This window comes from Magnolia sinica, chromosome 7 (genome assembly GCF_029962835.1).
Source record: "Magnolia sinica isolate HGM2019 chromosome 7, MsV1, whole genome shotgun sequence".
NCBI classification, from domain to species: domain Eukaryota; kingdom Viridiplantae; phylum Streptophyta; class Magnoliopsida; order Magnoliales; family Magnoliaceae; genus Magnolia; species Magnolia sinica.
Window position 1 is genome coordinate 90,273,869 of NC_080579.1, and position 24,719 is coordinate 90,298,587.

General features: G+C 38.9%; 1 protein-coding gene across 5 annotated transcripts in view; it reads right to left on the reverse strand.

Annotated features, from left to right (window-relative positions):
- Positions 1-24,719, reverse strand: part of LOC131251679 (polyadenylate-binding protein-interacting protein 3-like) — a 34,103-nt gene that overhangs the window by 6,669 nt on the left and 2,715 nt on the right. For 3 of the 5 annotated variants that reach the window (XM_058252552.1, XM_058252555.1, XM_058252557.1), the window contains exons 2-10: positions 19,899-20,039; positions 19,670-19,831; positions 19,384-19,520; positions 18,456-18,646; positions 7,265-7,442; positions 6,758-6,985; positions 3,569-3,696; positions 3,359-3,431; positions 2,948-2,981 (exon numbers count right to left, since the gene is read on the reverse strand). In XM_058252552.1, coding sequence (XP_058108535.1) covers positions 2,948-2,981; positions 3,359-3,431; positions 3,569-3,696; positions 6,758-6,985; positions 7,265-7,442; positions 18,456-18,646; positions 19,384-19,520; positions 19,670-19,831; positions 19,899-20,039 — 1,272 coding nt within the window. The remainder of the gene's footprint in view (positions 1-2,947; positions 2,982-3,358; positions 3,432-3,568; positions 3,697-6,757; positions 6,986-7,264; positions 7,443-18,455; positions 18,647-19,383; positions 19,521-19,669; positions 19,832-19,898; positions 20,040-24,719) is intronic. The other 2 variants (XM_058252556.1, XM_058252554.1) reach the window with 2 other exon arrangements.

The window sequence follows — 24,719 nt, forward strand, 5'->3', positions numbered from 1 at the left end:
CAAGGGATGGCATGGCACCAGTCAGTAGCATATTGCCATTGTTCCAATAGTAAAATAGACCATAACTATAAGCATGGGAGATGCAATCACTGTTGCAAGCCTCAAGTAAGCCTGACAAAATCTTAATCCAAATACATGATCATATGCATCGTGAACAATAAAAGAAATAGGAGAACAGAGAAAATTACGAGGGACCTCTCGTGGAACGTAAGAGATGAGGTTCATAAATTTCATCTATTTAGGTGGAGGATGTCCAAAAATCTAAGGAGGGCTGGGATTGGGGAAAATGAGGGAAGAGAATTGGTCTCTCCTCATTAAATGGTGGTGGTGGAGGTTTAGGAAGGAGCTGGAAGCCTCATGGAGAGAGGTGATAATCCGTAAGTATGGATGTTCTGGGTTGGGGGGGCTGGTTCCTGGGTCATCCTAGAGGAAATGAATGCTCAAAGGTCTGGAAAGTATTGATTTGGTGGGTAGGAGTCCAGGGTCTGATGAAACGCTCTATTCCTGGCAATATGCGTAGGACCTGTAAGTTGAGGGGACGGATAAGATTTGTAGTGGGAAAGGGCAACTGCATCATTTATTTAGAGATGTGTGGCTTAGGGATTCCTCATTGGAGATGGCTTATCCATGCTTGTTTCAGTCGCCTTGCATAGCGAGGCCATGGTCAGTGACAATTATGTTGTGTTGGGTGAAGCGGTAGTGTGGAATGCATATGCTTGGGATGAGGCCTGAGAAACAATGAAATGCTAGATTATGCTATCAATTAGGAGTCCTCTATGTAGTTAAGATCAATCTCTCATGCGAGGACTAGAAGTATTGGAAATGGTCCCAAGGGGGATCTTTTCTTCTAAAATATCACTGTCAAAGTTATGTGATGGCGGATCTACCAGCCACTACTGTTCTTATGTTCGGAAAGTCACCAATCCCCCTAGAGTGCAGGTTTTTGTGTGAGTTGCTGCAACAAATAAAATTCTTCAGTGGACAATCTAAAAAAGGAATGCAACTCCCCAACATCTGCCTCTGCTGTATGGGAAACGAGGAATCTGTCGACCACCTGTTGGTTCACTGTCCTTTCGTATCCCAGATTCGGGAGGACTTTCTGTCGAGATTCAACGTCATAGGGTGCGTGCCGGGCTCTGCTTGTCACTTACTGGCTTACTGGAATGGTTTTAAATTGAGCAAAAGCAGATCCAGGGTCTGGAAAATGGCTATCGTCGCTATCTGGTGGGTGGTGTGGAAGGAAATAAATGAGAGATGCTTCAACAACTCTCAATCTTCGGCTTTAGTAGTGGGTTCCTCAGCGAAGAAATTACTCATCGAATGGGCTGCAAATGTCTCAGCACTCAAGGGTTTTGATTTCCAGTTTTTAGGATTCTAGTTTCCTTTCTTTTTGAGCTTTTCTTTTCTGCTTCTGCCACCTTGGCAGTGTCTGTTGTTTTTCTTCTCTTCCTTTTTATTTAATACAAGCCCGTTACTTCTTTTTTAAAAAAAGAAGCAGAATATGGCGATCCCAAACATGTCATGGGTAGTACTGCTAAGGAATATGGGATCACATGTTTCTGCATTATTCGGTTGCGCAGGCTGTGTGGGAACTTTTGGCAGAGATTCAAGATTAGTTGGTTGCCAATGGATTGGTTTTTGAGGTAATAGCTGGTTTGCCTGTCAGCCCTTTTCTGGCTCCTTGTAAGTTAATATGGAAGCTGGTGCCTTTTGCCATTTTGTGGGGATTTCGAGAACAAGGAACACCAGGATGGCTCTTCGAGAAAAAAAAGAAGAAGGAACAACAGGATGTTTGAAGGGAAGGTTGTGCGGGTGGAATCCATCAAGCAGACTATTATTTCATCCTGTGTGGAAGGGTTGTTAGTCCAGCCAGATTTTGCAGGGCATTCTTGTTTGTCTATTAATAGGAACTGTGAGTCAGTTGTTTATGTGTGATTTCATAGACTTCTTGCTTTTTGCGTGTTCCCCCATTGCCATTAAAGTGACAAGAGCATCTACCTTTTGAAAAGAGAAAAAGAAGAAAAAAGAAAGAAAGAAAGAGAAGAGAAAGGATCCACTTTGAGAAATGTAGACGAACTTGAATATCCTTGCTTAGTTCAATCAACTAGCCCTATTGCAAATGGGCTACTGCTCAGAGCAGATTGCACCAAAGAACCAACATGGTTAAAATCTTTAACTAATAGAAGCACAACTTAAGGCTCCATTTGGAATTCCTCAAAATCACGATTGATCCTGCTTTTCAGCAGAACCATCAAGTGTTTGTAGAGGCTCGGTGAAAGGAACAGCATTAGTTTGGGTTGCTGCTTTTCTCTTCCCCCCCCCCCCCCCCCAACAAAAAAAAGAAAAAAAAAAGAAAAGAAAGTGAAATAAGAATGCGAAGATCCATTCTCGTTTTCTATTTGCCACTAGCAGATCCCATTCACTGCATTTTGCTGGTAACTTCCATGAGCAAGATAGACAATGAGACAAGATCCGTTTCAGGCAAACTAAACTTCATCATACATCATTCTTTCTGTTGTAATGGAAACAAAATGACTTAGGTGAGTTGTGCAGATTCATAGGTGAAGGTTAGTATGGTCCAGATTGTTTGAAAAGGCCACGGACTGGAGTGGCTAGGATCCTCCAATGTGGGTTTTTACAGCATGGTGCATTCTAGGTGGGACCCATCAAATCAATGAACGGGATCACTGAATCATTGGCCCAACTTTTATAAATGAAATCCCAAGGATACCACGCACATCCACAGGGTGAGGCTTGCACAATTCCTTGTGAACCAGATAAGAGTTGATGCAGGAAACAATGCTATTATTCACGGCATGCAATATCCTCAATAATAAACCAAGACCCAGTCATCATAAGTTATATAGAGAGCAGACCACATTTTTCAATAACGACATACAAACAAATGCCTAGGAATGTTTATCAAGCAAAATATTGTTTTACTCACCCTCAGACTTTGAAGTTTGAGCCTCCACAGAGACCTGCATTTAGTAAAAGATCTGTAGTAAGTTGTTGAAAGAAAGAACATGCATGAATATCCAAGGATCATCAAAGAACATGTCAATCTAGACTCATGTTTCTTGAATCCTTTATCTGTTCCATGCTAGTATGAGTTTATTTTCTATGAGAATCATGTTCGAGCATCTAGGTCAACCTTCTGTTTGCACTTGTTGGTAAAGAAGCTGAGGATCTTACCAACAGTTTAGGTAAAGAAGGTCCGCTGAGGTCCAATCTTTGCATTGGGAACATTTCCCCTTTCTTTGATTTCTCTTTATTATATAAAATTTTATTAATTAGAAAAAGAGACAGTAAGTTTGCAATGAGAGCATTATTTCATGATATCTAAAAATCAACTTACGGTATTCCTTTCTGTGGATTCCTTTGGTCCACTCTTTCCTCCATGCTGGTCTCTGACCCGGCACTCGTTCATCCTGATAGTATTTCACAAGTCACATAGACAGATTCTATGAAAAAGACTAAATGGTGTCCATGCGAAAAAGATTATCAAGTTCTAATCATAACAAAGAAGATAGACAAAGATTAACGCAAAAGAGGAACAACTACAAACCTCCTCTCACTAGCCACAGCTAGGACATCATTAGAGGCACAATCGGAGGACAGCTCCCTAACATGATCCCCAGAACCAGAACGATATAGATCCCTGACAGCCGGTATCTGAGAAGATGTCCCCCCATCCTGTGCAGCAAAAACCGAATTATTGATTGTAAAATAGAACAGCAACAATTACAGGGGAAGTTTTTTTTCCACCCAGACCACCACCATTAAAACCTCCGATTCTATTTTTCACTTTCTTCCTTGAAACCTCTGATTTGTAACTCAATAAGAATTTCAATTAGTACAGTAGTGATCAGCATAATACATGAGAAGTGCCTTTCAACTATTCTGCACACATTTGTCTACAGTAATTAATCACTAGAGAGGAATTATAAGGAACCGAGCCTCAGAAAATGCATGGTCGGCTGAGGCACAAGATTACGAATTTATGGGGCCTACGGTTCTCTGAACAAGACCATTTATCTGATTGGACCGACTGTGCATGGGGATGCCCCAAAATTATCCCAAATTGAGAGACACTAACCTTTCAATATTTTGCCTGTTTTTCATTGGCTGTGGACCATTTAACTATTGACAGTATCGGTCAATACCATCGATATTGCATGTGGCCGATATGATGTAAGGGGAGTTATTAAATTCCATGTATCACAAAAAATATTGCAATGTATCGCCGATATTATAGCGATATATTGATGCATTGCAATATTTTGCAAAAAAACCTTTCATAAAATTCTTCTGTATTGATACATTGCGTTATGTATCAGTGTACATAGCAATACATTGCGCTATGATTTGTGAATTATACGAACTCACTTCTTATATAGTTGCATCATTTTTGTTAGACAAATGCACGGATTAGGACTATACAAAGGAAACTTGTTATGCATACTTGTTTTTTTTGTGATATTTTGAATTCTAAGTGTGCAACCTCTTAATAAAATGAGCTTATTATCCTTATAAAAAGTTCATTAGGACCGAAGGTGGACACGATGTCTCATCACCCATATCGCCATCCTCTATTCCTCTTAATAGAGGGTGATTCACACCTCATTGTATGAAACATCAACTAAATTGTACATCTCATGTACATTTAGGGTTGGTTTACCCATGCGAGTGGACAACTAGCTTGCCGACAAAGACAGACATACCTCTCAAGATTTCAGGACAAATGTTGATGATTTACACACCTAGTAAAAACAGTGCACAATACAAGACAAAATGAATGATAATTTATAAATGAGAGGTAAAAGGTATATCATATAAGATGGAGGTACCTAACTACATCACTCGAGCTCTTCTACTTGATGTGAACTTAGAATATATCTCTACTTGTACGTTTCGTCATGGGATCTGCCAACATCTCTGTCTCACTTGATCACAAACATAATGATACTTAATCTTGATGTGCTTGGACCAAGGTATTCCATACTGATAATGGTGGTTGTAGCAGCCATTGTCGTTACCAACGGGCCATTATTAGTCATCTTTTTTTATAATGGTCATTATGACCCGTAACGTGTAACGGTTACCACTGTAACCGTAAAGTAACGGCCGTTACACAACCGTTTTGGAATACCTTGGCTTGAACTTTTTGTAGTGTTTGTTATCCTTTGCCAAGTCAATGACATAGGTGATTCTTGATGGTTCAACCGACTAGCATCCTATAATCCTAGAACTCTAGTGCATCCGACTTACGTATGCATTAGCCAATGTATCCCACATCCCTTTTGCAGTCTCATATGCCTCATAGGTATGACCTCTTTGTGATGCTGCTCGACAAGATGTTACAAGCAAGGCATTCCAAAACGGTTATGTAAAAGCCACTACGTAATGGTAATGGTGGCAACTGTTATGCATTACGGAGTCATATTGGCTATTACGGAAAAAGACCCATAATGGTCCTATAACAGCCCCATAACAATTCATTACGAGACCAAAATAGGTTTTTCAAAAAAAAAAAAAAAAACCAAAAAAGATATTCGTTGTTATGGCCCATATCGTGATGGTAATGGCAGTGGCTGTTACAGCCACCATTACCATTATGCAATACCTTGGTTATGGGCCGAGCGATTCTCCTTACACCACTTATTGTGGTAGTTCATCACAGCCCTATAGTCGACTAGGTTGCCATCTAGAGTTGATTCTACTTCAACTACATCCAGATTATGCGATATGTCATCCTCATTTAGGATGATTCTTAGGGCGCGAGACCAAACATCATAGTTGTTACCATTGAATTTTACCCTTCAAGTTGTTAAGTGTCTAAAGCTTTGGTGGTATTTCTCCTTACATCACTTATAGTTCTCTACCATAAGAATCAATGAAAAATGAATGCTAATCTTATAATGAAACCAACCATCACCATTGATGATGGATCCAATCATCAACATTGATGATAATCATTAATGATAAATCCAATCATCAATGTTGATCATCACCATTGACGATGGATTCGACCACATGTGAATCCATGATCAGTGTGATGCATGGGTTAATCGCAAAGATGTACGCACGTGCAATCATAATGTACGCACAACCGCAGTCATAATGCGCACACAACTGCAGTAATAATGCATGCACACACGTAATCATAATGAGAAAGAATTAGATTATGATGAGTCACACATTTTAGGCATCTTGGAAGAAAATGTGAGGCCTACTATCAGTAGGATTGATCATCATCATTACGGGAGATCGAGCCATTGATTGCAAAAATGGACCACGCCATTGGATAGATGTTGCCAAATTACCCTTCGTCACTTCTCAAATCATGGCCCAATTAAACCACAAATGGTTGATTAATGCCCTCAACTAAATTCAAATACGATAGGGATTATCCCGATCTCTCTCTCTCTCTCTCTCTCTCTCTCTCTCTCATCCCAATCCTCTCTAGTTTGTATTTGAATTTTCGGAGAAGAGAGTTGGAGAAGGGATGTCCAACCGGGAATATTCCGAGAATTAACCGTGGGCCCATGCCAACAGCTATTACCTACTAAAAATACACTGCACACTTGCTACATATTCTATTTCCACTTTCAACAAGTTTGACTAATGCCCATACTGCAACATAAGCCATGATGGGTAAATGATGTAACTCACAGGGAAAATAATAATGTGCATTTCCACAGTTATGCAATGCCTCCAGAATTCCTAGAAATAAAGTCAACGCTAGAGGGATTACCACTGATGAACAGCTTGATGATGGCTGAGTTCCATCATTGTTTTTTCCCCTGGCTACATCAGAAAATGACCTACTAGTGACAGAGGCAGAGGAGTCACCAAATGTTTCAGAATTGCGATCATTCAGCACCATGTCTTCATTTTCCTCATACCTCCCATCATCAACTCCCCTAAATACTGATGAGAATCTGCTCTCCTCGTCATCGTCATTAAAATGGATGCCTCTTTCCTGTTGGTATTCCAACAAAGGCATTTCAGAATGGGGACAAAATAAGAATTAATACAGCTCATCAGAGGAGACAATCATAAAAGGTCAATAGACAGAGAGATAGAGAGAGGGGCAAATGAAATTCTCAACACCTTAGAGAAAGAAGGAGCTACAAGATGCATGTTTTGCTTCTTTAACTCAGCTTTTTAGTATCCATTAAAAAAGAAAATAAACGATTGGAGCACTTTCACAATCAAAAGAAAGTTTGAAGCATAAAAGGTTTCAGCATGTTGATGTCACCTCAGCTAAATGAATATCTTGTGTTTCCTCTCCCTCAATTTCTCTCGCTATTCGTAAAGCTTCTCTTTCTAGCTCTCTCATTTGAGGACCTCTCTCAAGTTTTGTAGTATAAAGCTCCTCATCAAATGTACTCTTCACTCCAAACAATGCTTCATTTGTTTCAAACTGATCCCAGTTCCTGATTAGGAAATATGAGAAAAATGCCACAGTCAATATAAGATTAGTGTGGACTAATTTTGCCTGCATTGCATGAATTGTTGAATTGAATAGAACTTTAATAATTAGTTCAGAAATCAAAATAAAGTGGAAGAAGGCAGATTTTTATTATCCTACCGAGTATTCATAACGAGAGACTAGTCTCGAAAAAAGAACTTAAATTAGTTTCCAAGTTGAATTTCAAACAAACGCAACTTCTTGGAGGTCAGATCTTTGTTATTAATGCTGAGAAACACTGCTATAGTCACATCATTTCCTCTTGACTGAGCTGGGTGTTTGCAAATTCAATTCATTCGTACATCAAAATGTAGCCTGAATGGCTATTGGTACTGAGAGAATCAATTTATTTTTATTTTTCTTAAAAGCAAATTTGGAAAAGCAAAAAAAAAAAGAAACGTAAATAAGACCATTCACATATAATCAACTCCCAACGGACCAAGCAAGAACAATCCAAAGATCTTAACAACTTCCACTTCTCAAGGATTATATTTCCACATACAAGAAACTTTCCTACAGAAAGCGCCCACCGACACTAAAGTGAATATGAAAACGTAAGAATATCCCCAAGAAAAGTAGCTCTTGACCCTCAATAGATCTAACAGTCCTGTTTTACAGAGAGAACCACCAAAGAAATGGGCATCACAAAATAATTTTAAAAAGGAGCAATTTCGTGGCAAGAAGCATCAGGATGGTTTGTTTACAAGGCTTTGTTCAGGGGTTTCTCAGCCTGACATCTAGGATGTGACCTCTTACATCTAATATTTTAGAAAAAATATGTACATAGTTCTCCAGAAACAGTTCGCAGTAGATTTAACAGGAAAGATTAAAAGTCTCCCAATCCAGAGCTTCTACCTATCATTCAATTATTCAGTCCGATTCTTCCAACCAGAATATCCAAATTGAGAGAAATGCTAAAGGCCGTCTTAATTGGCTTCAATCTTTGGAAGCTACCATGCTTAAGCAGAAATCTAGACAGATTGCTGCATCACAAGGATTTCAACTAGAAGTTCTTCTACTCTTCCATCAAAGCCCGTCAAGATTCAAACAAAATCTGGGTTATTCACAATAAATACGGCCACACGTGCAATTCCCAAGCTACCATCAAATCTGTTTTTATTGATCATTTTCAGGAATCCCAGCTGCAGATATTCTAATTCTTGAATCAGGCCTTAGTCCCATTGACAACATTCAAAAGCTGAGTCGTTCCCAAAGCAACAATTTGCGCAAGCTTGTTATCATTGAGGAAATCAAGTTTGTCAGCGCTAACGAACATGAGTGCGGCCCACAAAGTCTTGGTGATTGGTCTTATTTATGTGTTTAGTCTTATTTCTTAACGTTTAGGGGTACTTTGGGTATTTTTGGTTTCTACCTCTTAAATATAAGAGAGAGAGAGAGAGAGAGGGGGGGGTGTGCATTATTAACCTATTCTCTAAGCTTCTCATCCTCTTCCCTACAAAACTTTTATCTTCCTCTTTTTCTTTTTTTCTCTTCTATATGAATCCACACAGAATCAAAGAGTATTTACTTCTAATCTTATCCATATTCCAGTCCCCTATCTTACAAGCTCTCTTTCTTTTCTTCTTTATCCTTCCTATCTCTCTTGTGCTAAAAGCTCTTCAAGAAACCTAAGGTTTCTTTCTTTCTTTCTTTCTTTCTTTCTTTTTTTGTTTGTGCGTGTGCCAGTCCTGTGTAATGGTCCGCGTGTGAGAGGGTGAATGTCGTGTTCGTTATCATCCCCTCTCGTGTTCAGTTGGAATGTGTGAATGTGTGGGCTAATTGTTCCCGTTGGATGCCGAGTTCATGATCATCATCACTTCTCTACAGTTGGAATGTGTGGATGTGTGGGCTGATTGTTCTTGTCAAGTGTGTTGTGCACATCGCATTCATGTAAGCATTGTGCCTATCATGAAAGATCGGCTCATATTCATGTAAGCATTGTGGTATTCATCTTAACCTGTTATTCTAATGGAGATGAACAGTGATCCAAATTCTGGTTTTATAGATCCATCAGATTTTCTAGAGGTTCAAATAAACTCTGTAAAATTAAATGGAGCAAATTATCTCTAGTGGTCTAAATATATTCAAGTATATTTCAACAGCCAATGGCAAATTGAAATATTTACCCATGGAGAAGCCATATAAGAATGATAGCATGTATGATCAGAGGATCTAGGAGAATGTTCAGATTATGACATGGTTGTGGAACATGGAAACATCTACAAGTGCTGATGTATTTTTTTGGATATTGCAAAGGAGGTTTAGGATGCATTACGAGAGATGCACCATTTGACAAAATCATCTCTAGTATGTACCAATTGTTTGAAGAGATTTCTCATTCCATAAAGGAGAAAAGTCGATGAATATAATTCAGAACTTAAACGAATGTGGGAGGAATTAAATGTGTATAATGTGGGAGGAATTAAATGTGTATCTACCTCTAACTAGTGATATGGAAAAGCAATGTCAACAATGTGAGGAGTTCCATGTGGCTAAGTATCTATCTAGAGTTCTCTCAGCAACATGTATCAACCTCTCATTGATATTGGGTGGCAAGGATGTTCCATCTCTAAATGAATTGTGCTCGCCTCCAACGAGTATCGTTGGATCTACGAGCCGAGTCAATGATAGCTCTACTTTCGCATCATTTACTGGACAAGACAGAGGTGGTGGTCATGGTGGTAAAGGTAATCAAGGTGGTTGTGGTAAAGTAGTAGGTCTTGGTAGAGGTCGTGGACCTAGGAAGTGCCACCCACTGTGGGCTTAGAAATCACTCTATTGAAAAGTGTTGAAATCTCCATGGGAAGATACCCTGAGCTAATCAGGCTTACTATATTGGAGAGAGCGATGGACCCCATTCTATGAGTTCTACCTCTACAACTCAACAATGACATATATCTGAAGAGACGGTCAAGCTTACCCAAGATGACTATTCCAAGTTATTGATGAACCAACCTATATCTACTATTACTCCCACTCCTACAACTACATTCATGAACTTAGGTATGACATGCTTTGAGTCCCAAGTCTTCTACTCCATAGGCCATTGACTTTGGGCATATGACCGTATGACATGTGAATCCAGTGCTTTTTCCCCTACGTAGTTTCATCAATCACTTTGGCAGATGGTACCCAATCCAAAGTGTGTGTAATGGGTATTGTTAATCCAAGTTCCTCTCTTTCACAACCATTTATACTTTATATCCCTAAATTTCCTTTAATCCATATTTCTGTTAGTGAATTCACCAAATCTATTAACCGCTCCATGATCTTCCATCCTTCACACTATGTTTTTCAGGATTTAAAGACGAAGAACTTGGTGCAGTGGCACATTAGAACATCTCTCCTTACCAATGACACTATCATTTCAATCATCCATCCCTAAAGATTCTGAAAAGCGTTATTCATTCCTTGTTGTTGGTATCAATTTTAGAATGTAAAGTGTGTGTGAGTTGTGTAAACATCATCAAGTCACTTTTCCGCCATGTGTGGAGAAGCTTAGCTTAGTTCCTTTTTCTATGGTCCATTCAGATGTTTGGGGACTAGCTAGAGTCTCTAATAGGTCAAAGAATTTTTGTTACATTTGTGGATGATTGTTCAATAACGACTTTGCTTTATTTAATGGAAGATGGATCTAAATTGTTCTATGTTTTCAAGACCTTTCATATGCAAGTATAAAATTAGTTTATTTCCAAAGTGTCTGTGTTTTGTTCAGACAATACTAAGGAGTATGTTTCCAAGTCTTTTATTTGTATTTCTCTAAGAACGGTATCTTGCATTAAACATCGTGTGCACACATCCTACAACAAAATAGTGTTGTAGAATGAAAAAAGTTGTCACTTGCTTGAGGTGATCATGCTTTATTGATTCATATGAATGTTCTCAAAAGTTTATGGAGTGACACAGTTCTAAAAATATGCTTTCAGATCAAGTGTCCTCAATTGTTTTAATGTGTCAATCACCTCATGCGGTTTTATTTCTGGATATTTCACTTTCTTCTTCTTCTTCTTCTTCTTCTTCTTCTTCTTTTTTTTGGGTTACGAAGATTTCATTGAAGAGAGAGAGAGAGAGAGAGAGAGAGAGAGAGAAGAGGAGAGGGGGGCCGCTGAGGAAGCGGACTGCCTAGACTCCTAAGAAAAGAACATTACAACCCTTACAAGAATCTACATTAACGGTCCATTCTATGATCATCTGTTTAGCTCTACGAACTAGAGACTCCATCGACTTGGACTCATTTCTGAAAGTTCTTCCGTTTCTTTCTTCCCAAACTGCCCACCAGCTAGCCAGGAGGGCTAATCTCCAAATAGGGGTTCTTTGCTTGCCTAGGCTAACACCATGCCACGCTTGCCTCCCAAGTTTTTCAACGTATATACTTTGTTCATCAGCTGGAATCAGGCCATGATAAATTAGATCCTAGGGCAATTAAAAGCTATTTTCTTGGGTACTCTAGAACACAAAGGGTTACAGATGTTACAGTCATTCACTTCAAAAACAATGTATGTGGATGTTACCATTTTTTTAGTCAACTACATTCTTCTCAAAAGTATGTAAATCTCTTGACTTGAAAGTTTCACCATCAGTGCATGTGTCTATTCCATTTCATGTTGGAGAACATACTATCGAATCGCCTCCTTCCATTGGTTCATCACTTCCTGTTATGCCTCCTCTTAAACTCTACTCACGACAAAAACGGGAAGACAGTGTGGCCCAATCATAATTTGTCATCCACCATATCTTCTTCCAAGCATATTGATCCAATGCCTCATGTCTCTTAATTCATCTGCTGTTCTTATTGCTTTAAGGAAAGGTAACCGGGCGTGTACTAACCATCCCATCTCCAAATAAGTTTCATTCTAGTGCTTATCTTCCACTTTCCGTAGATTTGCCCTATCATAATAACACTTTGGGAACTAACCAGTCTTCTCACTAGTAAACATACTATTGGTTGTTGCCTGTTGGTGGGTGTATATCATTAAATTTCAACCCGATGGTAGAGTTGTACAATAGAAGGCTTGCTTGGTCGCAAAGGGATATACTCAGACACTCGGTGTCGATTATACTAAAACCTTCTCTCCCAAGCTTAATTCTATTCGACTTATTCTCTCAGGGGTTCTTAATCATGATTGACCCCTCTTCCAGCTTGATGTCAAAAATACAATTCTCCATAGTGATTTTACAAAGGTCTATATGGAGCAACCACTTAGGGTCATTGTTCAGGGGGAGTCAAATAAGATTTATAAATTAAGAAAGGCATTTTAGAGGTTGAAGAGTCACCCCGTGCATAGTTTGATCAATTTGGTAAGGTTATCTTCAAAATTCTTGGTATATAAGTTGCCAGATCAAATGAAGGAATTAATTGTCTCAACGAAAATATGTTTTGGATTTACTCACAAAGACATGCCTTCATGGTACTAAGCCAATTGATACACCAATGGATTTGAATCACAAACTTGTTGGTGATCAAAGAGATGTGGTTGAAGACCCAAGAACGTATAGAAGATTGGTCAAAAACTATAAAATAAAACTATCACCAGGCTAGATATATCATATCACATGTTGCAAGCATAGTGAGCCAGTTTACAAGATCTCCAAGAGTGCCTCACATGGATGCAGTTGTTCGAATTATGTGGTATCTAATGGGAGCTCCATGCTAGGGAACTTCGTACACAAGAAATAATTATCTTCAAGTCATAGGGTATTTTGATCTAGATTGGGCATGCTCTCTAACTGATAAGTGGTCTACTACCAGTTATTACACGTTTATGGGAGGAAATTTGAATAAGCAGAGAGTTGTGGCCCGGTTAAACGATGAAGGAGAATATACGGCATTGGCTCATACCACTTGTGAGCTCGTGGATCAAGAAGCTGCTGCAAAAAATGGGTTTTGCAATGAACCTAACAATGTAGTGTTTTGTGACTATCAAGACTCCTATATTGAAAACAATCAAGTCTATCATGAAAGAACTAAGTATATCGAACTTAACTGTCACCTTATATGTAAGGTCTCTAGTGGAGAAATCTCTACACCATACATTCGATATCAAGATCCAACTGTTTAACATGTTGACCAAGGCTCTTAGTCGCAATCAATCTACTCACATTTCTTCCACACTTGGCATCAACGCCATCTATGCTCTAACTTTAGGGGGAGGGTTACAAACACGAGTATGGGCCGTAGAACTGTATGGACGCCTAACCTTGATGTTTCGTCTTATTTCTTAATGTTTAGGAATTAGGGATACTTTGGGCATTTCAGTTTTTATCATCTAAATATTCTCTACAACACTTGTTCTTCTTTTCTCTTCTATATTAATCTCGAATAAAAAAGAGGCCAATTATAGGAAAAGATGTTTACAATGCCATCGACAATTTTTTTTTTTCACATAGCTTAACTTCAAGTCCAAAATACATCCATCATCCTCATTCAATGTTGACAAATGGCATAAGCGATAATGTGCGATCACTTATGCCTAATCGCTTAGCGATCGCACAACTTCTTTTTCTTTTTTTTGAAAAAAAAAATTTAAAAATGAAAAAAATAAAAATAGATGGAAAGTATGTGATCGCATATGCCATTATGCACTTTTAACAACATCGTCCTCATCGGAAAGTCTGAGAATGTTGACTCCCCTAATGATTTTAGACCCATATCCCTTACCATTACCAATGGATTATACAAGATCAATACTCTCATCTCACATCGTGGTCCATAAAATGAGGCCTCTCATGCTTGTGATCAATGTTGTCAAAAATCCTACGATTTACAATTTGAGTCAAATCTTAGGCAGAGCAATTTGAATCCCACCTTTGAATCCCTTTTTATATGAATCCGACGATTTTATGATTTGAATCCTACAATTTACGATTCAAATCCTACATGTTCTCTTCTATTTTAAGCTTCATGTGACATTCATTTTATGTTTTTAAATTTGTGGGGGCTTTAAGAATCAATTAGAAAAAAACCTTTCAAAAAAAAAAGAAGAGGAATCGTTTAGAAAAGATAAATTACTTTATTTTCTTCTTTATAAGAGATCAAATGATATATATATTCTCTTAAATTGTATAGTTTTATTATTATTATTATTATTATTATTTCTTACTTCTAAACTAGTCGAAACACCAAATTGATGTATGACTTATCTGGAATGCTTTTATGGATGGTTACGATCAGGTTGACTAATGTATTGTGGAATGATGGTTAGAAATCAAAATATCTTTTTTCATCAATCTACAGAATCAAAGGCCGCTTTTCAACTTGATTCTACATTCAAGCAAGTTAACAAGAACATAAATTATCAAAGGGTCCTGGTATGTTTTTAAGGAAAATTTCTTGAAAGACTTCAATATAAGAATCCTTTAACACTATCATGACATGGTATTACTTGGTGCATATTGATGCAAAAGGATGATTTATGAGTTTCTAATTTTTTCTGATTTATTTATATTTTTCATATTTTTAAGAAGATAATAAAAAATCTTACAATTTACAATATGATTTGCAAGACGATTCAACCACTATTATGGTTTGCAATACCATAACAATTTTGACAACATTACTTGTGATAATTAGTCAAAACCAATATGCCTTTGTTCCCAAGAGAGATACAACATTTTGCTTAGTAATGATCTCATTACAGGTATAATAAGGATTAGGATCCTCCTAGAATATGCATCAAGTTGGATCTCAAGAAGCCTTTTGATTGTGTTAGATGGGAATCATTTTAAGGGCCCTCAAGGCCTTTGAGTTTCCGAACTTGTAGCTTTTTTGGATTAAGGCTTGCATCAATACTCCAGTTTTTGAAATTTTGGTTGTGTTAGATGGGATTCGTTTTAAAGGCCTCAAAGCCTTTGAGTTTGTGAACTTGTACCTTTTTTGGATTAAGGCTTGCATCAATACTTGCAGTCTTTGCAATTTTGGTTAATTGTGAGGCCTGTGTTTCTTTAAAAGCACTCGGGGCATCGGACAAGGAGATCCTTTCTCACACTTTATGTTTGCTATTGTGATGGAACTATTTACTAAACTCCATTTTCTAAAGGTGGAATGTCCATTGACCATCTTTCTTGATTCTCTTGTTGTTCTCTCATGCAAATCCTCTAACAGTTGGCCACATCAATAATTCATCTGCAAACTTCAGCAACCATTCAGGTTTGAGTATCATTGTTTGCAAAGTTCTGCTATCTTTTCTGGTTCCTATCTCCATGAAAATGCATTTCTCTGTATTTTGAATATGAAGGAAGGATCTCGTCCTATGAAATACCTTGCCTTCCCTCTGTATTCAGCTGCATTGCAATTAAGAGAATGAGCCTCCTTGATTGGCAAAATAGACCAAAAGCTAGGTGGTTGGCTTCATTCAGCCCTTCTATCTTTTGTGAGAAGGCTGGAGCTAATCAAATCTATGCTCTCTTCACTTCACATTTATTGGTCAAACGCTTTTCTCATGCCTAAGACCTGCATTAGTGTTATTGAAAAAAAATCATGAATTTTGTGGGGCAATTCCAAAGTTCACTTAGTTGGTGACGAACCGATCACCACTGAAGGTAAACTGGGCATTGTTCTCATCCGTCTCTAGCAAGGCCAACCTCAAGCATGGAAAATCACCAGTAGGTGACCAAAGTCTGTGGTGCAAGTGGGTGCACACAAAATAAATCAAGCAGCACTCATTTTGGATGGTCAAGCTGGCATCTGACGCTCCTTGAGCCTGACATAGTATCAACATTTTGCAAGATCCAGCAAAACTTCACACTCGTTTCTCATCTGAAATGGAAATTCAACTTGGTTCTGGAACGAACCTTGGCTCCCAGGAGGTATTCTCCTTGATAGATTTGGTGCCCGTGCTGCCTATGACATGAGGTTAGGCCTTCAAACTCCAGTCAGCAGGTTTATCTGCAACAACTCTGGGTGCCTTCCTTAGCCCAGCCGACCAGAGCTTGCTGATGCCTACAATGAAATCCAAAATGTCCAGCTTTAAGTCCTTCAAGATGAAATCGTGTGGATGCCTGACCCTCCAAGGAATTATTTTTTTTCTCACTCTCCCGCAATTGAAGTCAACATAAATCACTTCCTATCAGTGCTATGGACTGATCTGACATGGTTTAGAGGGTGCATTCCTAGTCACTCTTGCACCGCTAGGATGGTTATGCTTGGCAAGTTAAAAACCAAGGATGTTCTAAAAGGTCAAGATATCATTAGTGAGATCTCCATGTCCTTCGCAAAGCGGCAGTCGAATCTAATCAGAATCTGTTTGCTCACTGGCCACATACCTCCTTTTTTTTGGTAGGAAGAAGTGAAGAAAGATAAGTTTACTACTCGCTGTCCACTTACACACTGGCTTTAGGATCAATTAACAGCTAAATTGGGCCCCGTAGACCTTTCTCCAGTCATGCCTCAGATTAGATCGGGTATTTGTTGAAGAAGTCTCTGGTTCTGAGGTTTGTGAGCTTCTTGGCAAGTTGTGCTTTCCTTCCTTCTCTTGGAATGTTTGGCATGAGAGAAACAGCCGCATTTTCTAAGGGGATTCTTCTACAGAGCCCATTTTGCACATGATTTTGAGGATATTCGTGCTAGATTTTTAATTCTGATGTCGGCCAAAGAATGTGTTCTCAGCTCCTCCTTCCATATCTGCTGCTTGGTATCTTCCAATCGCCTACCATCCTGTGCAACGCAATCCAATCAGATCAATTCCTCTGGTGATTACGGAACCTGGCCGGTGTTTGGCTATCTATTCAATTGATAATAAGGCCGGGTTGCTTTGCTGGTCACCTAATCAAGCTATCAACGCCATCAAAATAGCCCTGCCGATCACGTTAATGCTGTCCCAGTTGACCTACTCAAGATTCAAGATTGAGCGTTCCAGCTGTCTCTTTGGAAGTTCATAGCATCAGCCTGTGAGATGTAATTCGAGATCCTATTCGCACTGCCTGGCCTCTTCATATGCAAGCTAGGCGTTGCTCCATCAATCTGCAGAATTTCTCCTATGCCCATGTTGATATCATCAGAGACAAGCATAGCAAAATGATTGAGAAACTTCACACCATCCCCATGCCTTGCTCTTTCCCTCACTTTATGTAGCATGCTGAAATTTTAAGACCAATTAATGCAACCTAGAATTCAGCCTTTAATGTGCTTCTCATAGCTTTCTCTGTTCTGTGGCCTGCTTTGTTCCTGGCTGATGAATCGTTCTTTTGTATAATATGTAGCTCGTAATTGGGGTTAGATCCATCTTTGATTGGTCAAAAAATTTATCTTGCCTTCCAAAAAAAAAATATTTTAATTTGTCAAAGACAACTAAAAGTTATGTTTCCTTTTTTGTAGCGTTTTTTAACTTGTCCCATATACTTCTACATCAATTCCAATGCAATTGAACCTTCTGTCAGTTGCTTCTAGATTATATTTGTAAGGATGTTTAACACAAAGATAGGCCAACCTTTCTACATACATCTTATCAACAATATTTTTATTTTTATTATTATTATTTTATTTTTTTTTGAAGACACAGGGTGTCCCCACCTCTTATCAACAATAATTGAACTTCTGTGAGTATTAAATATTACAATCTCTAGAGCACCACCTATTTATATTCTATTTTCTTGTACCTTCTATTATTTGATGAATTAAGCAACTATGTACTGTAGCCGCAACAACAATCAGCAGCTCTACAATGGACAAAAGGAGTAAATAATAAAAAGCAAGAAAAAATAATATAAATAGGAAAGTATTCAATAAGCGAAACTGCCGAGAGGAAAAAACAAGCACAGTAGGGTGATGGTGGCATGTTGGGTCCAGGCCCATCTCCTATGGCTGGGTTTGAACCTGAACTTTAGGCCCATGGGCCAGGCCCTGGTCAAGGTTTTTGGCAAACAGATTACTTGTACAAATTGGGGAAGTAAATTGAAGAAAGGAAAAGGGTTAGTTCAGGTAATATAGGAATGCTACATCATTGAAGATGTGCCCTTTTCAAATACAAGTTACTGTAATCACCTGTTCCAAGTACCATCAAATATATTTTCCAATTCAGGCAAATTGGGATCGTCTTTATCTGGGGTCCACCGCTCGAGTTCTCTCTCCACCTCAACATAGTTAGACTGGGATATGTAGGAGTCTATCATGATGTCCTGCCGCTTTTCTTGGGCATGCCCGTTTGCAAACCCATCCGCAGTTAACGCAAGATCCTGATAGAATTATATAACGAAATGAGAGCAGAACTTGTTGAAGTTAAAAACTGTAAGACATTCTGCAAGTTTATGCTGCCAACAACTACAAGAAAGCTTTCAAAGATCACCAAAATCACATTTATCTGCTTTAGATATTCACTCTGTTATTTTAAATAAATAAATAAATAAAAGAAGAAGAAGAAGAAGAAGAAGAAGAAGGTTACAAAGGTATCACTTTTTTCTTTTTTCTTTTTTTCGTTTTTTTAATGGTAAGACTGCCACTGATATGGTAGAGAAAGTTAAAGCAAAATACTTATATGTGGAGAATGTATGAGACGTGTTCATCCATCTAGTTGACATTGCCATGGGATTCAAAGTCCTCATCGACTGGATGGCCCACTGATTGGATGATCCTGGCCAATATCAATGACTTTCAAAGTGACGGTGAAGTGACAAATGATTAACATTGGGCATGCAGAATGAAAATGCAGAATAGTGACAGCTAGGATCATTCAATTGATAAGGTTTTCTCAATCTATGGGTCATCCAGAGTAGGGAACATTAGATGGACATTCCTAGTTCACCCTGCCACACATTCATGGTGGAGAGAGGGTTACCATATTCTGGTACGTCCATCTCTACCACTTCATCACCCTACAATAATGTATGGTAGGTTTGTGAGTTCAAAAAAAAAAGTCGTGCGGATTAGTTTTTTGTCATTGAAAACTAAACCAAGGAAATACGGTTGAGAAAACCTTCGCGATAACTTGCACATATTCTTTAGAAGGAATTATTAGGGTCTTTGAAGGAGCCTTGATAACAGAATCAGGAATGGGTTTCTGTCCTCTCGAGGAACCATCCTTCGTGAGCCGAGCCATCTTGAGGATAATTCCTGAAAATATCACATCCGAAATTGAGAACCCGTACTAAGACATTAATGCAAATAAGAAAGATATATACTTTATAAGAATTGGGGTTGGAGCTCAATAAGCATGAAATCCTTTCAGTTCCAATGCAATGTCATGAAGTCATGAAACATACCAAAATCTTTTTCGGTACTCATCGCATGAAATATTCCAGAGAAAATAGACCCATTCTTCATCTGGACTTCCACATGATGTCCAATGAAACATGTTGTCACATATACTAGCCGATCACGTGAAGGACTTTCAAACCCTCCAAATTTGCTGCCATTCACTAGACCTACACCAAAAGACAGTTAGAAGGAAAGCAAATAACCATATGACAAATTCAGATTATTGATCTTTACCTGAATTGCTAAAACTGCCGGATGACTTCCTGTCCAGCCGGGTCCCCATCTCTCTGTCACCCCTCCGACGGCCAAATGAATTGTTAGACCTGGGTTGAACCACTTGTTGTAGACTCATTGTCGGCAATAGCTTGTAGCTAACTGTAGATCACAGAGATATTTTAATCTTCAGCTTCCGCTATGATTCAGATTCCAATATGAAGGGCAACAAAGAAAGAAGCAGATATTATGGATAGCTGATGGCATGATAACAGAGCAAACGCTTTATTTTTTCTGCCTAATGTGGCAAAAGCATCAGTGAGGAAATTGGGGAAGGACAGATGCTTGGACATGCTCCTGTACACAATACGACACTTCAAAGTCTGAACTGACAATGTCCTAGTGATGTCAGCAGAAAGTGCCATGTGTTGGACACTTTATGTGAGGTGTCCAAACATATTCTCCCCTTCTATATTGGATTATTGCAAGCACCTCTCCTCTGGTTTACAGATTCATTGCAGATTCCACAACACGGTCTGTTAGCAACTTTATTGTTTAGGAATTGACTGTTTTACCCCTCCCATAGGTACCTAGTTGAAGAAACATTGGCGTACCATAGAGTGTGCATATCATCCAACCCGTTCCGCATGGTCGCTCCACCATGAAAATGGTAAGCCCCAAAAATTAGTCTGATCCAACCATCAGGTAGCCCACAGCATAGATTTGGAGGTTTTTGTGTAGGTGTGATCCACCTGATGGCTGGATGGTGGAGGGACTTTAATGGACGGGCTGGATACCAATAATGCATGATGGACGGCTTCATGTGTGTGCAAAACTAACTCCTAAGATGAGGGTAATTGTAAGCACTTCCCCACTGGTTAGGATTATTGCAAGCACCTCTCCTCTAGTTTACAGATTTGTTGCCTGTTCCCCCCCCCCCCCCCCCCCGGAACGGTCTGTTAGCAACTTTAGCTTTTACAGTTGATTGTTTTACCCCTATCCCATAGATAACTAGTTGAAGACGTGTAGGCCTACCATAATGTGTGCATGTCATCCAACCCAATCAGCATGGTCACTCCACCATGAAATTAGTAAACCCCATGTTAGGCACAAGGCCCAAAAATCAGCCCCATCCATGATTTAGGTGGACTGCATGATTGGAAACAGCGCACAGGGTAACGCTCACACCCAAAACATTTTCCCTTGGCGTGGCCTACTTGAATCACCTTTATATTTGATTTTTGGGCCCCATATCTAAATTTTGTTGTGGAATCTATTGGTTAGAGTGGATTTCATAAAAACAACACGGTGGGCCCCATAAAAATCAAGGGTGAATGTCTCTCTCCAAACTGTTTCCTTTGGTGTGGCCCACTTGAATCACAAGTCAGCCTAATTTTTCGGCCCTTGGCTTAATGTGAGATTGCACATCTAATAATCAGAGTGGATCTTACATACGCATCAAGGTGGGCCCCATAAAAATTAAGGGTCCCGTAACTTCTTTTTTAAAATATATTCACTTATGAACGGTCAGTGGAGGAACACCCACCCCTATTTTTTTTTTACAAGGCCCACCATGAGGCGGTATGTGAAATCCACTCCGACCATTAAATGTGCACTCACATGTTAGGCCCAAGGCCAAAAAGTTAGGCTGACCTTGTGATTCCGGTGGGCCAAGCCAAAGGAAACAGTTTGGAGAGAGACATCTATCCTTGATTTTATAGGGCCCACCATAATGATTATATGAAATCCACTCCAACCATGAGATACCGCAACAAAATTTAGGCATGGGGCCCAAAAATGATTCAGGTGGGCCACACCAAGGGAAAGAGTTTGGAGGGTGAGCATTGCCCTATACACTATTTCCAATAGTGCGGTCCACCTGAATCACGGGTGGTGTTGATAGTTGGGCCCCGGGCCTAACATGTGGTGAGCACCTAGTGGTCGGGGTGGATTTTGCATAGACATCACGGTGGGGCTCACCTTTTAAATAGCATGAATGAACGATACGTCATTGTTGCAGCCTTTTCATTTTGAAAAGACTCGGTTGCGCCTCCAGCTGTATCGACACATCAGCCTTTTCAAGCTCTCTCTCTCTCTCTCTCTCTCTCTCTCTCTCTCTCTGAAAAACGACCCCCCTCTCTGTCGACATCGTCTATACGCAAACATATTGACAATATCGTCGATACGATGCGATATATCGTCGACACCAAGAAGTGGGGGTGTTTCCCGAGGGTTTCATATCGTTAAGGTGTGATACCGAAAAATACTAGCCAATATTATCGATATTACAAATACTGGGTGTGGCCCACCCAATGTCTAGATGGTGGAGGGACTTTCCTAGATGGGTGGGATACCATTAATGCATAACAATGGGCCCCACACGAGTGAAAAATGAACTACGGAGACAAGGGTAACTATAAGCACCTCCACTCCAGTTTACAGATTCGCTGCAGATTCCTCTGCAGTGTCTATTTGCAACTTTATCTTTTACAAAGTGATTGCTTTACCCCTATACTATAGGTAACTAGTTGAAGACGTGTGGCCCTACCATAGTACATGTATGTCATCCAACCTATTCAACATGACCACTCCATGAAAATGGTAAACCCAAAAAATAAAAAAATAAAAAAATAAAAATCATGCAAATCCAATCATCTGGCAACTCACGACATAAATTTGGAGGTTTTTGGAAAGGTGTGCCCGCCCAATAACTGGATGGGGAGGTACTTTATTGGACGGGTTGGATACAATTTATGCACAATGGTGGGCCTTGCAAGTGTGCAAAACGAACTCCTAAGATGGGTTTTTTGTCATCTTTTTTTTTTTAAGATTGGGGGTTTTTTTTTTGTCATTAGGTGTTGATTCAATTGAAATCTCTAGCAAAGGAGAGGTACTCGCAATAATCCAAACTAGAGAAGAGTCATTTACAATTGTCAAAAACTAGAAAGGAGGTATTTACGATTATCCTTTTTTTTTATGCCAAGCTAAAGATCTCTCTCCTACACCTCAAGCATCCTCTATTCTGTTGTTGCTAGATTTTTTATTTTTTATTTTTTTGAAAAGTGAATAAATTTTTATTATCGACTCGCGAGAAGCGAGACAAAAACAATCAACAAGCCAAACAAATTAGAAAATAGGACCATGATATTTTACAAAGAGTTCCACTCACTCTCTAGATAAATATCACACAGAGTTCCTCTCACTCTCTAGATTTGAGTCATTTTTAATTATGAGTACCATGATATTTCAACATCCAGGTCTCCGGTGCGACCCAACTTCCCTATACAAAAAAAAAAAAAAAAAAAGGATGTACCATCACCCATGCAACAGAAAGCCACAAGCGTTGTTGTTCTTTTTGCCCATTTGTTCTTTTATCAGGATTCTCTATTTTTTTAAAGAGAGCTAATGATGTTGATACAAACTACTATTTATATTAATCAATATCTTGTTGGTCAATTATTGTTAGCTTAGATTACAAGTAATTGAGTTTTGTTAAAACTATGTGAGTATTCTTTTCTATTTCCTTTCTTTTGAATGTTCTCGTCATTTTATTTTATTTTCTACCTTATTAGTTAATTTTCTTTATTTATTAAACATATCCTTTATTTGTGTACGAAAGAATTCTCATACCCGACGTTTTTGGAGTTTGTCACGTCGGATACATTAGGTCTTGTTATTGAAACATAACAGAGGAAAATTAATTTCATTAGACATAACATTTTTAGGAAAATTTGGTGGAAATGAAAAATTACTTTTTATGTTTATTTCCTTATCAATTTTCTCAGGGAAATTGGTCTAATTTTCCAAAATCACCTTATATCCAGAGAAATGTATGATGGTATACATATCAATAAATATCCTCGGTCAATGGCCCACCTTTTACAGTCACCCACGTGCATACTTACCTCGGATCAGCTAACGGTGGGAACTACATAGTTAAGATCATCTAGTGATGGGCCGAATGTGGAAATGCACATGGTTCGTATCAACGAATGATAGACCCTACATGGAAATAAACATTGTTAAGATCAAATACATTGCCCCCAAGCAATTAAGATCATCTAACGAGGCCCCACTTGGACATACACATGGTCATGATTGACTAGCGATGGTTCCACATGGTTACGATCATCTAACAAATGGGCCCCACATGAAAATACACATGGTTAGGGGCAACTAACAATGGCCCACATTGTTAAGATCATTCAATGATGGGAACATCTAAGGATGCACCTATGTGGAAAAACATGTGGTTAGAATCAACTAATAATGGGCCCAACATGGACATACACATGGTTATGATCGACTGATGTAGACCCACATGATTAAGATCATTAATGGTGGGCCCAACATGGAGATACACATGGTTATGATATACTAATTTGGAACCACATGGTTAAGATCATTAATGGCGTGCCCAACATGGAAATATCCAGGGATATGATCAACTAGCGATGGGCCCCCCACGATTAAGAATTTAAGTTCATCTAATGATGGGCCCAATGTGGAAATGCACCGTTATGATCGACTAACAATTGGCCACATATGGTTACGATCACCAACCAAGGGTCCCACATGGAAATAAAAGTGTTTAGGATTGACTAGCATGGGACCCACCTAGTCAGGGTCATCATGCACTAGGTCCCATGTGGAATATAAGTGGTTAGGAATCTTAGGATTGACTAAGGATACAAGGGGAAGGATACAAAAGTAATGTTGACAAGGGGAAGGAGGAGGAAAATAAATTCTCCTCTCAAGTGAGGAAATTGAACTCATAGGGTTTAAAATGGAAATTGAGGGGGGTCATTTTCCTAGAAATTTGAAAGAATGAAAATTGATTTT